Source organism: Glycine soja, chromosome 13, assembly GCF_004193775.1.
Source record: "Glycine soja cultivar W05 chromosome 13, ASM419377v2, whole genome shotgun sequence".
Lineage (NCBI taxonomy): Eukaryota > Viridiplantae > Streptophyta > Magnoliopsida > Fabales > Fabaceae > Glycine > Glycine soja.
The window spans coordinates 16,442,401-16,454,966 of NC_041014.1; the positions used below are offsets into that span (position 1 = coordinate 16,442,401).

The following is a 12,566-nucleotide window of genomic DNA, read 5'->3' on the forward strand; positions in this document are numbered from 1 at the left end:
GCTGCTCAGTGCTCACAAAAAGTTCAATTACGTGTAAATCAGGGAGATTGATCCTCAAAATATGAACTGCACAAGGAAATGCTAATACAACTATCTTGCATGGTCCTCTACATCCACTCCATTAATATTTCAAGCAAGCATATCTAGAAATAGTAAATCGTGGAGAACATGAATATCAAAACAATTAACTTCTAATCCATCCAAAAGTTTGCGCAATGTTCACAAAAACAAACAAGTAAATGGCCATGTGGGAGTATTGCCTTTGCAAGCAAGGCAATTACAAGTCATGTTTGGATAAGTGTTCTCCTGTTTTATGAAGGGGTAGGTAAAGTTTCCTACTTAACATGAAAGTATTCCAAGTTTTAGTGGTGAAGTCAACCAAGCTAACAACATTATTAGTTAAAGGGATTACACCGACAATGAGGCTGAGCTTATAGGTAATGTCAGTGTCCACTTATATGTAATTCAAAAATAAGAAACCTTATTTTTATTGTGGACAACAAAATGAATTAAGAACAATTTCACACATAGAAAACCAATTTGTAAAACTTTTTTTTAAAGACTAAATAAAGAATTAGTCTCATGCATCGAGACAAAAGTGTATAATTTGACATAACAGTTCAACTACACATTAGATCTGTCATAATACAATAGACTCATTTAAAAATCAAATCAAAAGCTTTTTTCCCCTGTATAATAACCAAATTAAAAAATAGTATCGCAGTTAAGTTCAAATTTTTTAACCAAACAAAACACATAAATTTGAATTAACCAAACAGTAGATATCAATCAATGGTTGTGGAAAAGTTACATTAGGAAATTCCTAAGCATTAAATACCTTAGTATTAAAAATGAAGGGGCATTTTCAAGCATTTATTAGTCAATGTTTGAGGAAAAACTACATTAGGAAATGCCTATGCATTAAGCACCTTAAAAAAAATAATAGTAAGGGGCACTTTCAAGAAGCCAAGAGAGGTGGAAACAATGTACATCAAATAGTAAATATAGAGAACTACAAATTTACACATTCACTTGCAAGACAGGACTGAAAGAAAAGCACATCCTCTGGGAAGTAATTCTTACATAACAAACCCCCAAATAATATGATTCACAAGCAACTTGACATTAAGACTATCCTCAAACAAGTATTCAAAACTGCACATCAGTACTTACACGCATAAAAATAGACACTGCCATGAATCTATCCAATATAAGAGTAAAGATGCAGACATTTTAAGTTCAAACAAGAAAAGCATTTACTGAAAAAAAATCTGGCATGCTACTATTTGTTATTTACAACTCCAGGAAAGCTTAATTCTGTGAAGTGGTGGCCTGAAGCAGACCATCCCGAATCTGCATGGCAATGTCCTTAACTGCGCCAGGACCATGTGGTATGAAAACAGATGAGGACTTTGAAGATGCTCCAATCTCTTTCATGGTGTCAAAGTATTGAGTCACCAGCACCATGTCCATGACATCTTTAGCTGTTGTCCCAGGCACGTTCTCAGAGAAAGCAAGCACACTGTCCCTCAGTCCATCCACAATGGCTTGACGTTGGCGAGCGATACCGAGTCCTGACAGATATTTGGATTCTGCTTCTCCCTCAGCTTTTTTGATCTGCAGTATTTTTTCTGCTTCAGCCTTCTCATTTGCAGCCAACCTCAATCTAGCAGCTGTTGATAAAATAGCAGAAAGGATGAGGTTATAATCACAATTGCAATGACAAATCAAAATTTGTGAAGACCAATACGAACATACTGCAAGATACAGATGTTTGTTTGAATCAAGTGTTGCAATTTGTAAATCCTAATTTATTTTATGCAGTAATTTTTCAGGTTTTTTGGCTGAAAACTTATGTTACATGCTTAAACCTACTAGGAAAATCATATTGTGCGCATGCTTATACACAGAATCAGTTCCATACTTCCATTCAAAACCAACGCAAGAACAAGAAATAGATAAGTACAACATCTTCAAGTATTGTACATTTTATGCAAATTAAAAGTAATTTGATACCGGAAATTGCAACAAAAATATATTCACAAATATATAGCAAAATGTTTTTTCATGAGGATCTAGAACATATTACCTGCGTTAATCTCGTTCATTGCTCTCTTGACATTAACATCAGGCTCTATATCAACAATGAGAGTCTGGACTATCTCAAATCCATAGGTTGACATGGCCTGAAACATCACGGTTGATTTAACTAGTTAATAAGGATGATTGCAAGTTACCACCTTCAATGATCTACTGACGAATATTTTATATAAAGAAAGAGAAGAGAAAACAAAGTGATTGTAGAAAAGAATGAACACCTTCTCAAGCTCCTCCTCCACAGCCTTTGCTATATCATTCTTCTGCTCAAAGACAGAATCCAACTCCAACTTTGGTACACTGGCCCTGATGACTGAAGAAATGCAAAATGTTGGCAGTTTTAAAGAATTCATGCTATCAATGAATAAAGTAGATTAATCCATGAAAATGCAATAATTGCAGGTACATGGCATTTCAAAATAGAATGAAGTCAAAAAGTCATCCTACATACCATCAAAAACATATGATTGGATCTGCTCCCTTGTGTTGGTAAGCCTATAGAATGCATCAGATGCTTTCTCAGACACAGCTCGGTATTGCACAGATGCAACCACAGTGACAAAGACATTGTCCTAACAAGTTAATGACAGAGTCAAACTCTAATAACAGATCATAATAAATTACATATGAAATATCATCCATAAGTAGAATGAAAGGATTTTAGAATATCTTTTCTAAATCTTAGTAAAAATGAAATATTCGAAGCAAAGAGGAATTCCTGAACCATAAATCCAAAGAAATAAATTGACCAGGGGAAATAGGAACGACTGAAATAAGAAGAGCATTCAAAATTCAATCTCAATTTACAGAAAACTTTAACCATTACATAGACCAATGATAACCAGTAATGATATATTACAATAAAAATCTCTGTTAAGTAAAAAAAATGTCAAATTAGAAATAGTGAAAAACACAGATAAATCTTGTTGGAAAATTGTTATTTGTGTCAATGCCTAATGTTAAGCACCGAACAGAACGTTCATGATAGTAAACAAAGTAACTAGAAATCATATGAAATTATTAACAAAACAATATGATTTCAGGTGAGAGAAAGACAAACTAAATAATAGCACCATGATTCCATGAAACAAAGTAGGTAGAAAAAAGAAACCAGTATGATACCTTGGTTTTCGTCTCACATCGAACATCAAGTTGCTGCACACGCAGTGACAAACTACCAGCAATCTGGTACCCAAGACACCAAGGCAGGCAATGACATCCAGGTTCTAGGACATCATCAAATTTTCCAAAATGCTCCTTGATAGCCACATTTGACTGATCAACTTGATAGCAACCTAGTGCTTGACCCATCTTTCAATCCTGCAATAGAATACCACTCACTACTCATCAAACTAGATTAAGCTTGGTGAAAATTAGTATTTTGCTCCCCCGAATCTGTTTTAACTTTCAGAATTCACATTACCAGTTTATCAAGAAAGTTATATAGTAAAATCTGAAAACACCAGTTACTATAGAAAGATATATAGTTAGCTATACTGCATATATTATTAGACGAGAAAAATGAAACAGCGCCACCAGGAATGGACTTACAAGTTCCAAAACTTCATAAATGTAATTGCAACAAAACAGTGGGAAACCAAAGACTCAGCCAAAAACCTAAGTATAAGATAAAGAAATACTCAAGAAAAAAAAATTCATACCAAATAAAATATTGAATTTATTACAATACTACAGTAATATAATTGAGTTTATCCAACATAAATGACTTTTTGAGGGGAATAAAAACCAAAACAAAAGACTAACGAAACAGAAGGCAAAATAAAAATCAATTTGCCAATCCAAGAACAAAAACTCAGTTTTCAACTTTTCACAAATACTCATTTGGATTAGAAATCCACATACTCCTTTTATTTCCCTAAGAATTATGCAGAAAAAAAAACATCGAGATTCCAGACAAAGTAAAACAGAACCCTAAAAGTCAGAAACAGTGAAACCCGAATTATCAACCAAAACTTCGAATCCAAGAAACGTAAAAGTTACCCAAATTACATGTGTAAAAACTGCAAAGAAAAATCAATCCCCCCACACAAAAAAAGAAGAAAAATGCAATTTTGAGCTGATCCCAGAAAGTAAAACACAAAAATGAACGCAACCCCATCGACAAAAAAGATTGAAAGAACATAATTCAAGATCATAACACGACAATTACGTACAAAAAAAATCAAAGGACAAAAAGTAGTTCGCTTTCCCAGCATCCAAAAACAAGAAGCAGAGAAGAAGTGCACCTTTTAGGCAGAGAAACGCAAAACGGAATATTTATGTTGATTCACAACAAGTAGATGCATAGAGCAGAGCACACTTGTTTATATATCGTTTGGATTTTTTTTTATAAAAAATCTTTTTAAAAGAAGAGAAAATATATTTGTCTTAAAAATAATTATATTTTAACTTTTTAATATAATATTAATTATTTTTTTATTTACAATTTTTTCTAATATTAATGATATGGGTTAAAAACAGAAAAATAATAATGATAAAATTAATTTTGTAAAATTATTATTATTATTATTTATTTGTAAAAATAACTTAGAAGTTACAACAGACAATTATAATATGGCGGACGAGTAATACAGCACAAAACTTTTATTTACCGGATTGCAAAATATAATATTCTAATTTTGAAAAAGAATTTTTTTAAAGTAAATTATTAATATATTTCAATCTAGACAATATTTTAAAATTTTGAAACATAAATAATAAATTTTCAAGATAGCGTTGGGTTAACCCATTAATAACTAGGCTTACTCAGCTGTTAAGGGGACCACGTTGTCTTTTCACAGATGGCATAGACCATAGGTTTCTTCTAGGTTGTAAATACTAAATATCTTCTTCCACTTGTTTATTTATCCATTATATTAAACTTTTGTGTATTGATGCTAATATGATATATATTAACTTGGATTTTCGATAATATTAAATCTGAATTGATAATATTTAGTCAGATTAGTGATTACTATATATAAAATAGATAAAATCATAATAAAATTAAAATATAATCAGATTAGTTTTGTTTAGGTTTATTAGATGTTTTTAGTTTCAATCTTGAATAAAAAATATTTTTTAGTAAGTTTGAATTAAATGAATTCAATTTAACCAAAATGGTTAGGTATAATTAGTAGATAATACTATACTTTAAACGTATAGTTAGGAGTTTGATTATTTCTCCACTTGACATATATTTAAATCTTAATTATATAAAATAAATATTCAATGTACAAACTAAAATATTAGTTATTTACAAGTAGTCTGACAATTTTTTGCAAGTTTGTGACGAAATTGATTTAAAATGGGATAATTTTTATTTTTCCTTTTTTTAATTGTTACTTGTTAGAAAGTAGATGAATCATGGCGAAGTTAGACAAGAGCCTATAAAAAATGACACTGAATTATAATAAAATAATGAAAAATCATATATAGTATGTGTTACATTTATCTTAATTTGAATACCATCTTCATATTAGTTCTTGCTTTGATTTATATGTCTGTTTTTTTTCTGATAATCAGTTTGTTTGTACAAAAAAACCAAATAAAGGTCTCTAAATTATTTTTAGTTAATCTTATCTTATATAAATACATTGATGTTAAAAATATCGTAAGCGGAACTTCATCCCAACTTGAGTATTGAGACGCGGACTTGCTAATGATGTCATTTGAGGAAAGTCTACGTTTACGATTTTTCTTAGAAAAAATATAGTCTTTGTCCTCTAACATAAACCTCAAAACAATGTTATAATAATAGTTTTTTTAGCTTAATTTTTATGAACGGTTAGTTTCAACTCAATAAAATCATTATACATATAATTTTAAAATAATTATTATAAAAATAAAATTTTATACTACTTATAATTATTTATAATTAGATAATAATGTATAAATATTTACTATTATAAATGTTTAAATTAAATTTTAGTTTGAAATTGAAAAAAATGTGATTATAAACTATTTAATTATATTTTTCCAATTTAAAAATAAAATTTAATTTAATTTAATTATATCATGACCATATCATCCCCTTTAATGACATTTCAATGATAAGGTCTGATAATATGATATTATGTCTGTCACTTAAACAAAAGAGGACTAATAACATATAATAAAATGAAATCAAATGTTTTTTCAAGTACTTATTTGGAAAAAAAATGAATTTCTAGATAATAATCGAGAAATGGTCTATTTTTCAGGTATAAAAAACTTAATTAAGCCTATCTGAAAATAATTTTTTAGTTAACAATTGATAAGTAAGACTTTTACCAAAATAAATAATTTAATCTCAGATAAAATGATAAATGATAAATTTTATTATTTTTATAGAAAACAAAAATAAAAATGATAATCCTAAATTTAAGTTATGTTTAAAAGTAAATCTTATAAGTCAATAAGAAAAAATTCTTTCTCAAACACTTTTATTTGATCAAATATTTGCAAACCTATCAAAAAACTAAAAATTAATTAAATTAGTTTGATGAACATATATGTAATTTACTTTATTCTATTTATTTTTTAAGATAATTCCACATTTAAAATAAGAATATACATTAAATTAATAAGATATTTTTTATTGGTAGGAATTAAAAAAAATACTATTTGAAATTTACAATAACTCAGATATCAATTTATTATATTTAATCAACCAAACTAGATTAATAAGATAGCATTAAAGGTGAAATTAAAGAGTTAAGGTGTGTATATTTAATATCTGGACAAAACTAAAAGAGAAGTAATAGAATAATGAAGAAAGAGTGAGGAAAGACATAATATGTTGCGTGTACATTGATCATAGACTCCAAAACACCAATTATATATGGTTTAATGTTTTTCATACCTGAAAAATAGACGACTTTCATATTACTACCTAAAAATTCATTCTTTTTCGACCTTCAAAAAATCTTCAGTTTCATTTTACTAGTCGTCGTTAGTCGTCTTCTATTAAGTGATTACATGGTAAATAGAATGTCACATTATCACACCTTATTACCTTATGTCATGTAAGGTAGTAACATTATAACGAGGTGTTTGTGACAAGACGTGATGATGTGATATTACGTTTATCACGTCATCACTTAACGAAAGATGACTAACGACATGGTAAAATGAAATTAAAAAAATTTTCAGGTACAGGTGAAAAAAAATGTTATATAATAATTTAAAATCTATCTATATTTCATATATAAAAAACTTAATTAAGACAAAAGAAAAAAATCCAACAAGCCATTTGAAAAGTATCAACCAATCCGATGTGAAAAACAACAAGAACTACCCATATATAGTTTGGGAGAGTCTACCTATCATTCTAAAAATTAAACAAAAAGAAATAATTATTAATTTGAGTTGTGAATTTGATGAGATTTTTTAAGATATAATATGAATTTTTTTGAATAATCTTTTAAATTATGGAATTTATAGGTTATAAATTATTTAAAATTTATATATATATATATATATATATATATATATATATATATATATATATATATATATATATATATATATATATATATATAAATTTATACGGTTGGATTAGTCATTAAGAAATTCAACCAATAATTCAGTACTTTAATCAAGTAAAAAATTAATCAAAGTCATATAATGCTGTCCTAGGTACCATCCGAAATGTATCAAGCACTATTAGAATGGAGTTAAGATCGATGATAATTTAAGTTAACAGGGAGAAAGTCTTCATATATTACTGTAAAAAATCATAAATAACATAAAATTGTACTTAAGTTGGCGTGGCGTGTTTGGATTAATATGTGAAACGGACTTTGCATTGTTCGAAATTTCGGCACAATGAAACAACATACTTTGTGGAAATCAATGCATGAATACGCACATTCGCCATAGGCAACATCGATGTCAGCATAGTATGAACAATGAGGTATGAAATATGAATGGTATAATAGTGTGTTTGAATTTTTTTTTGTTTGATTGCAAGAGAAGATTGATGTAGCTGTTGCCACATCATAAAGTTCGAATTCTTTTGCAAAATATAACAATTATAAAATTGGAAGCAACTTCTTGTCACTGGTGTTTTACATAGAATTTGGATATTTTCTCAAACCTCAACGTCAATGGTGACATTGATGTTACACAACGGTGAGATCACAATTTAAATATCAATGTGAATACAAGGGTGAGATCACAATATAAATATCAATGTGAATAAATTGATGTTTAGATTAAAGTTATAAAAATATTTTTGTGAATTTCAATGTACAATTATAAATTCTAATGCACAAAATTAAAAAAAAAATGTTTTGAGAATAAACATGCATTAAAAGGGAAAAGTCAGTTAGGTGTATAATAAATTAGTTGCAAAGACACAACAAGTGCCACCCAAAGTCGTGGACTATTTGACAACTTAGCATTCTTCAAAGTTGACTTTTATTGTAACAATATGTGGACCAACAATTACAAGATATCTCTCAATCTCAAATATAAAATAACTAGCAACTATTTCTTAAATTTAACTAAAAACTAAAAGTAATAAATTAAAAGAAAAATATTTAAGATAAAGTTTAAAATAATAACATATATACACATAATTAATTTAGGTGAAATATAAAAATATAATTTAAAAGAATATAAAATTTATTTAATAAAGAAAAAGTTTATAACAGTATGTATTATTGAAAAACAAAACGTAAATTAAAAATATTAAGTCATTAATTAAAAAAAATGTACCCTTATCCTCTTTTTTAATGAAATTTCATTTTGCTGACATTTAAAAAAATTGTGATAGAAGGGTTATAGTTTTCAAAAGAGGAGACTATATATGCTTCTCCCCAGGCCCCACAGATGTCTCTTTAGCTAGGCTTATTATGATATTATCCATTAATAAAAGCCTCGTGTTTTGTTTATACGTGAGGAAAAGAAAAGTAGCGTAGAAGTAACAGGAAAATAAATAAGTAGAAAATAAGGAGATGTTTACGGTGTTTGAAAAAACTCAAAGAGATAGGAACAACACAAAAAGAAAGAAAGAAACGTTCAGTCCTCTCTCTACTTGTTTAGTTAGATAAAAATAGAATATATTAAGTGATATTTAAATCTTAACAACATAATAAAACAAAATAAGGAATCTGTGTAAAAAACAAATAAATAAGAAAATAATATTTAATACAAAACTAGTTTACAACCCTTGCGTGCACGGATTATTCCACTCTGCTGCGCTATATTTACTTTTTTCTTTAGTAATAAAATTGTGAATAGATTAAGAAGTAAATTTATTAGTTAAACGCTATAATTTAAAATTTGAAATAATATATAAACTTTGAGAGTGTTGCAATAATAATTGATACAAATATGTTAAATTGGATCATATATCTTAGGATTAAAGAAAGTATGCAAAAATTATTGAAAAAACATACAAATATGTTAAAATTGGCTGGTGTTATTGATATAATCCCCAACCGAACCTATAAACTAGCTTAAGAATTACATTTTCATGCCAAGTGATACAAGACTCTGGCAAAAAGTCGATACAACAGCTGCTACAATGCAGGCAAATGCTCCAATAGCTCTTCACTGTCCAAATCTGTGGTCTTACTGCACCCTTGTTTGAAAAACAAATAAGCCTCAAGACTTTCAAAAACAAACACAATTCAAAATAAAACACAATTCAAATAAGCCTCAAGACTTTCACTCATCATGCCGATGCCTCTCCTATGGTTGGGGGCTGTATACTCTCTAAATTAGGTTCAGAGAGGTTGTAAGATTCTACTCTCTACAAATCAGTGATTGGATCACTTAAGTATGTCACCATAACCAAGACAGAAATCAACTTTTTTGTGAATAAAGTATGACAGTTCATGTCTAGTCGTTCATAACAACATTGGCAAGCTATCAAGAGAATGCTAATATACTTAAATGGTTATATTACTATATATTGGCCTAAGATTACAGCCTTCAAGTCGAATTATTTTTTTCTGTTCAGCCATATTATGATGCTGACAGGGCTTTAGACCTAGATGACAGGAGATCAACATTAGGAGCAACTATTTTCTTAAGACCCAGTCTTGTGTCCTGGTGGTCTAAGAAACAGAAAGTTGTGTATGATGATGATAAAACCACATTGTTGTGAACACAGAAACAATTTGACTATTTGAGTAATCATTTCACTTGCATATAAATGATACTTAGCAACCACATGCAACCATGCATATCTTCTTTTATAGTAAGTTCCACACATATAATCTTCATTAGTTTTAGTGAGCAAAATTCTTACAAATTTCTGCATGTTACAAGAGTAACAAAGTTGGTAGTTTAATTGTAATGTTACATTTTCAAATCTCGTTTCCCTCCTAATCAAGGTGTCACCTTCCTATTCCATATGTGCGAGTGTCCAATTTTTCAACCAATCCCACTTCTTGAGTTGGGAGTGTATAACATCCTTCATATTAAGACCCAAGGAGAGTTACACAATCAATTCTATCTATATATACATATGAAGCAGATCCATCTCATATATCTCACTTAATAGTTAATACATATATATTCTCATATCCTCGCATCTCTATTTTTTACACATTAAATTCCATGGCAAACCCAAAGACACCCATTGTCCTTAATATGAAGGATCTTGTGATAGTTAAACCCTCTAAGCCTGCACCACCTGAACTTCTTGCACTGTCCACCATTGACAGTGATCCAGTTCTCAACATTCTGTGTCAAACCATTTATGTCTACAAAGCAAATCTTGATTCACCAAATGGCTAACTAGACCCTTCTCATGTGATAAAAGAAGCCCTCTCTAAGGCCTTTGTTTACTATTATCCACTTGCTGGAAAGATAGTGACATTTGATGATGGAAAACTTGGAATCAACTGCAATGTTGATGGAATTCCATTCTTGGAGGCAACTGCTAACTATGAACTCTCTTCTCTTCACTACCTTGAAGGGATTGATGTTCCAACTTCACAGAAACTAGTGTTTGATGATGATAACCCTAATAATTCTCATGATCACCCTTTGGTTTTCAAGGTGACCAAGTTTCTCTGTGGGGGTTTCACCCTTGGAATGGGCTTGTCACACAGTGTTTGTGATGGGTTTGGTGCATTTAAATTCTTTAGAGCCTTGGCTAAACTTGCAAGTACAGTGGAAAAAGTGAGCCATCAGTGAAACCTATGTGGGAGAGGGAGAGACTAATGGGGACACTACTTCTTAATATGGAGCCAGTCCAATTTGCCATAGATGAGAATTCAAGGGTAGTTTCACCATTTTGGCCAACCAAGGAGATTTGACATGAATGCTTTTACTTAAACTGTAAGAGCATACAAAGACTCAAAATGGAACTGATGAAGGAAAGTGATGATGTTGTGAAAGAAAGCTTCACAATTGTTGAAGCACTTGGTGGCAACAAAAATGCGGCAATTTTTATTTGTTATTGTATTTTTCGGTTCTCAGTTTATTAGAGTCTTCACTTACTAGTATGAAAAATTGATTTGCTCCAATTCCATTCCTTAATATAAAAATGTAATTGACCTTTTGGGCTATGTAGCAAAGCAGTATTGGTAGAGACAGTGGACCAATTACACACATGCTTCTCACAACTTAAATATATTGGAAAAAGGGATTTTTACTTAAAACTCAGTATATGTAGAGTTTAAACAAACACAAATTCACAATGTCATAAGCATGTTGCAAACACTAGTCACGTATGAATGAAAGCTATAACAAATGAGGGAGCACGAACAACAAAAAAATTTAATTTAGGAGTAAAACGACTTTGGTACTTACTGCACGATGGAGGCAGTTGGAAGCAATGGAGGGAATGGGCTAGCTGTGACGGTATGTGGGACGAGAGTGAAACAAAGCAGTGCAGATTGAAGCAGAATGAAGGGCATGACGGAGCTTGCGACAAACTTCGGAGGTCACCACCGAGTCAAGAGTAAATTAAAGGCACGAATTCATTCAGAGTGACAAGTGAAAATTAATAAAGTAATTAAAAATCTGATGATTTCAAAGACAGTAATTAGGTCAAACTAACAAAGATGATTTTTATAAAACTGTTACGTCGTAACAGTTTACATCAAAATCAATTTTATAAAAATCAATGTTAACGTCTTAAAATAATTGACAATAATTTTAAAAATACCATCACATGTTTTACTCCATCGATTTTGATAACCGATGTAGATACAACAATGTTAAATCATCATTTTGTAGTGATGCAAGCGTATCATCAACAATGAGTGTGCATATAGTTTGGTATAGCTTATCTTTGTGCACCACATTTGCTTTTTCTATAATTTTTTGGTCAATGTAATTTAGGACTTAGGAGCACTAGCACTACCATCCATTCATGTTTAGACACCTTATCTACATTTATTGTTTTCTTAACATGTAGTATTGATATTCATTTTGCATATATTGGCATTGGCACTCATTGCAAGCCAACTTTATGGAAAGTTTTGTGAGCTAATATAATTGACGAAGGAAGAGACGACGGAATC

General features: G+C 29.9%; 1 protein-coding gene and 1 pseudogene across 2 annotated transcripts; one reads left to right on the forward strand and one right to left on the reverse strand.

Moving 5' to 3' along the window:
* Positions 1-976: 976 nt before the first annotated feature.
* LOC114382359 (hypersensitive-induced response protein 1-like) lies at positions 977-4,479 on the reverse strand. 2 transcript variants are annotated; one of them, XM_028341720.1, is made up of 6 exons: positions 4,344-4,479; positions 3,220-3,417; positions 2,549-2,669; positions 2,319-2,410; positions 2,090-2,186; positions 977-1,673 (listed from the first exon to the last, which is right to left on the reverse strand). In XM_028341720.1, the coding sequence occupies exons 2-6, from the start codon at positions 3,406-3,408 to the stop codon at positions 1,312-1,314; spliced, it is 861 nt and encodes a 286-aa protein (XP_028197521.1). In that variant the 5' UTR covers positions 3,409-3,417; positions 4,344-4,479; the 3' UTR covers positions 977-1,311. The 2 variants fall into 2 exon arrangements, with proteins under 2 accessions (XP_028197521.1, XP_028197522.1); XM_028341721.1 differs by having other exon boundaries at positions 4,272-4,384.
* A 6,171-nt stretch (positions 4,480-10,650) lies between these two features.
* LOC114381637 lies at positions 10,651-11,555 on the forward strand (annotated as a pseudogene).
* The last annotated feature ends 1,011 nt before the right edge of the window (positions 11,556-12,566 follow it).

Coding starts and splice junctions, on each gene's coding strand:
- LOC114382359 (XM_028341720.1), bottom strand. CDS start 3,408: ATGGGTCAAGCACTAGGTTGCTATCAAGTTGATCAGTCAAATGTGGCT. Junction 2,670..3,219: donor GATGTGAGACGAAAACCAAG/GTATCATACTGG, acceptor TTAACTTGTTAG/GACAATGTCTTTGTCACTGT. Junction 2,187..2,318: donor TGGAGGAGGAGCTTGAGAAG/GTGTTCATTCTT, acceptor GTGATGTTTCAG/GCCATGTCAACCTATGGATT.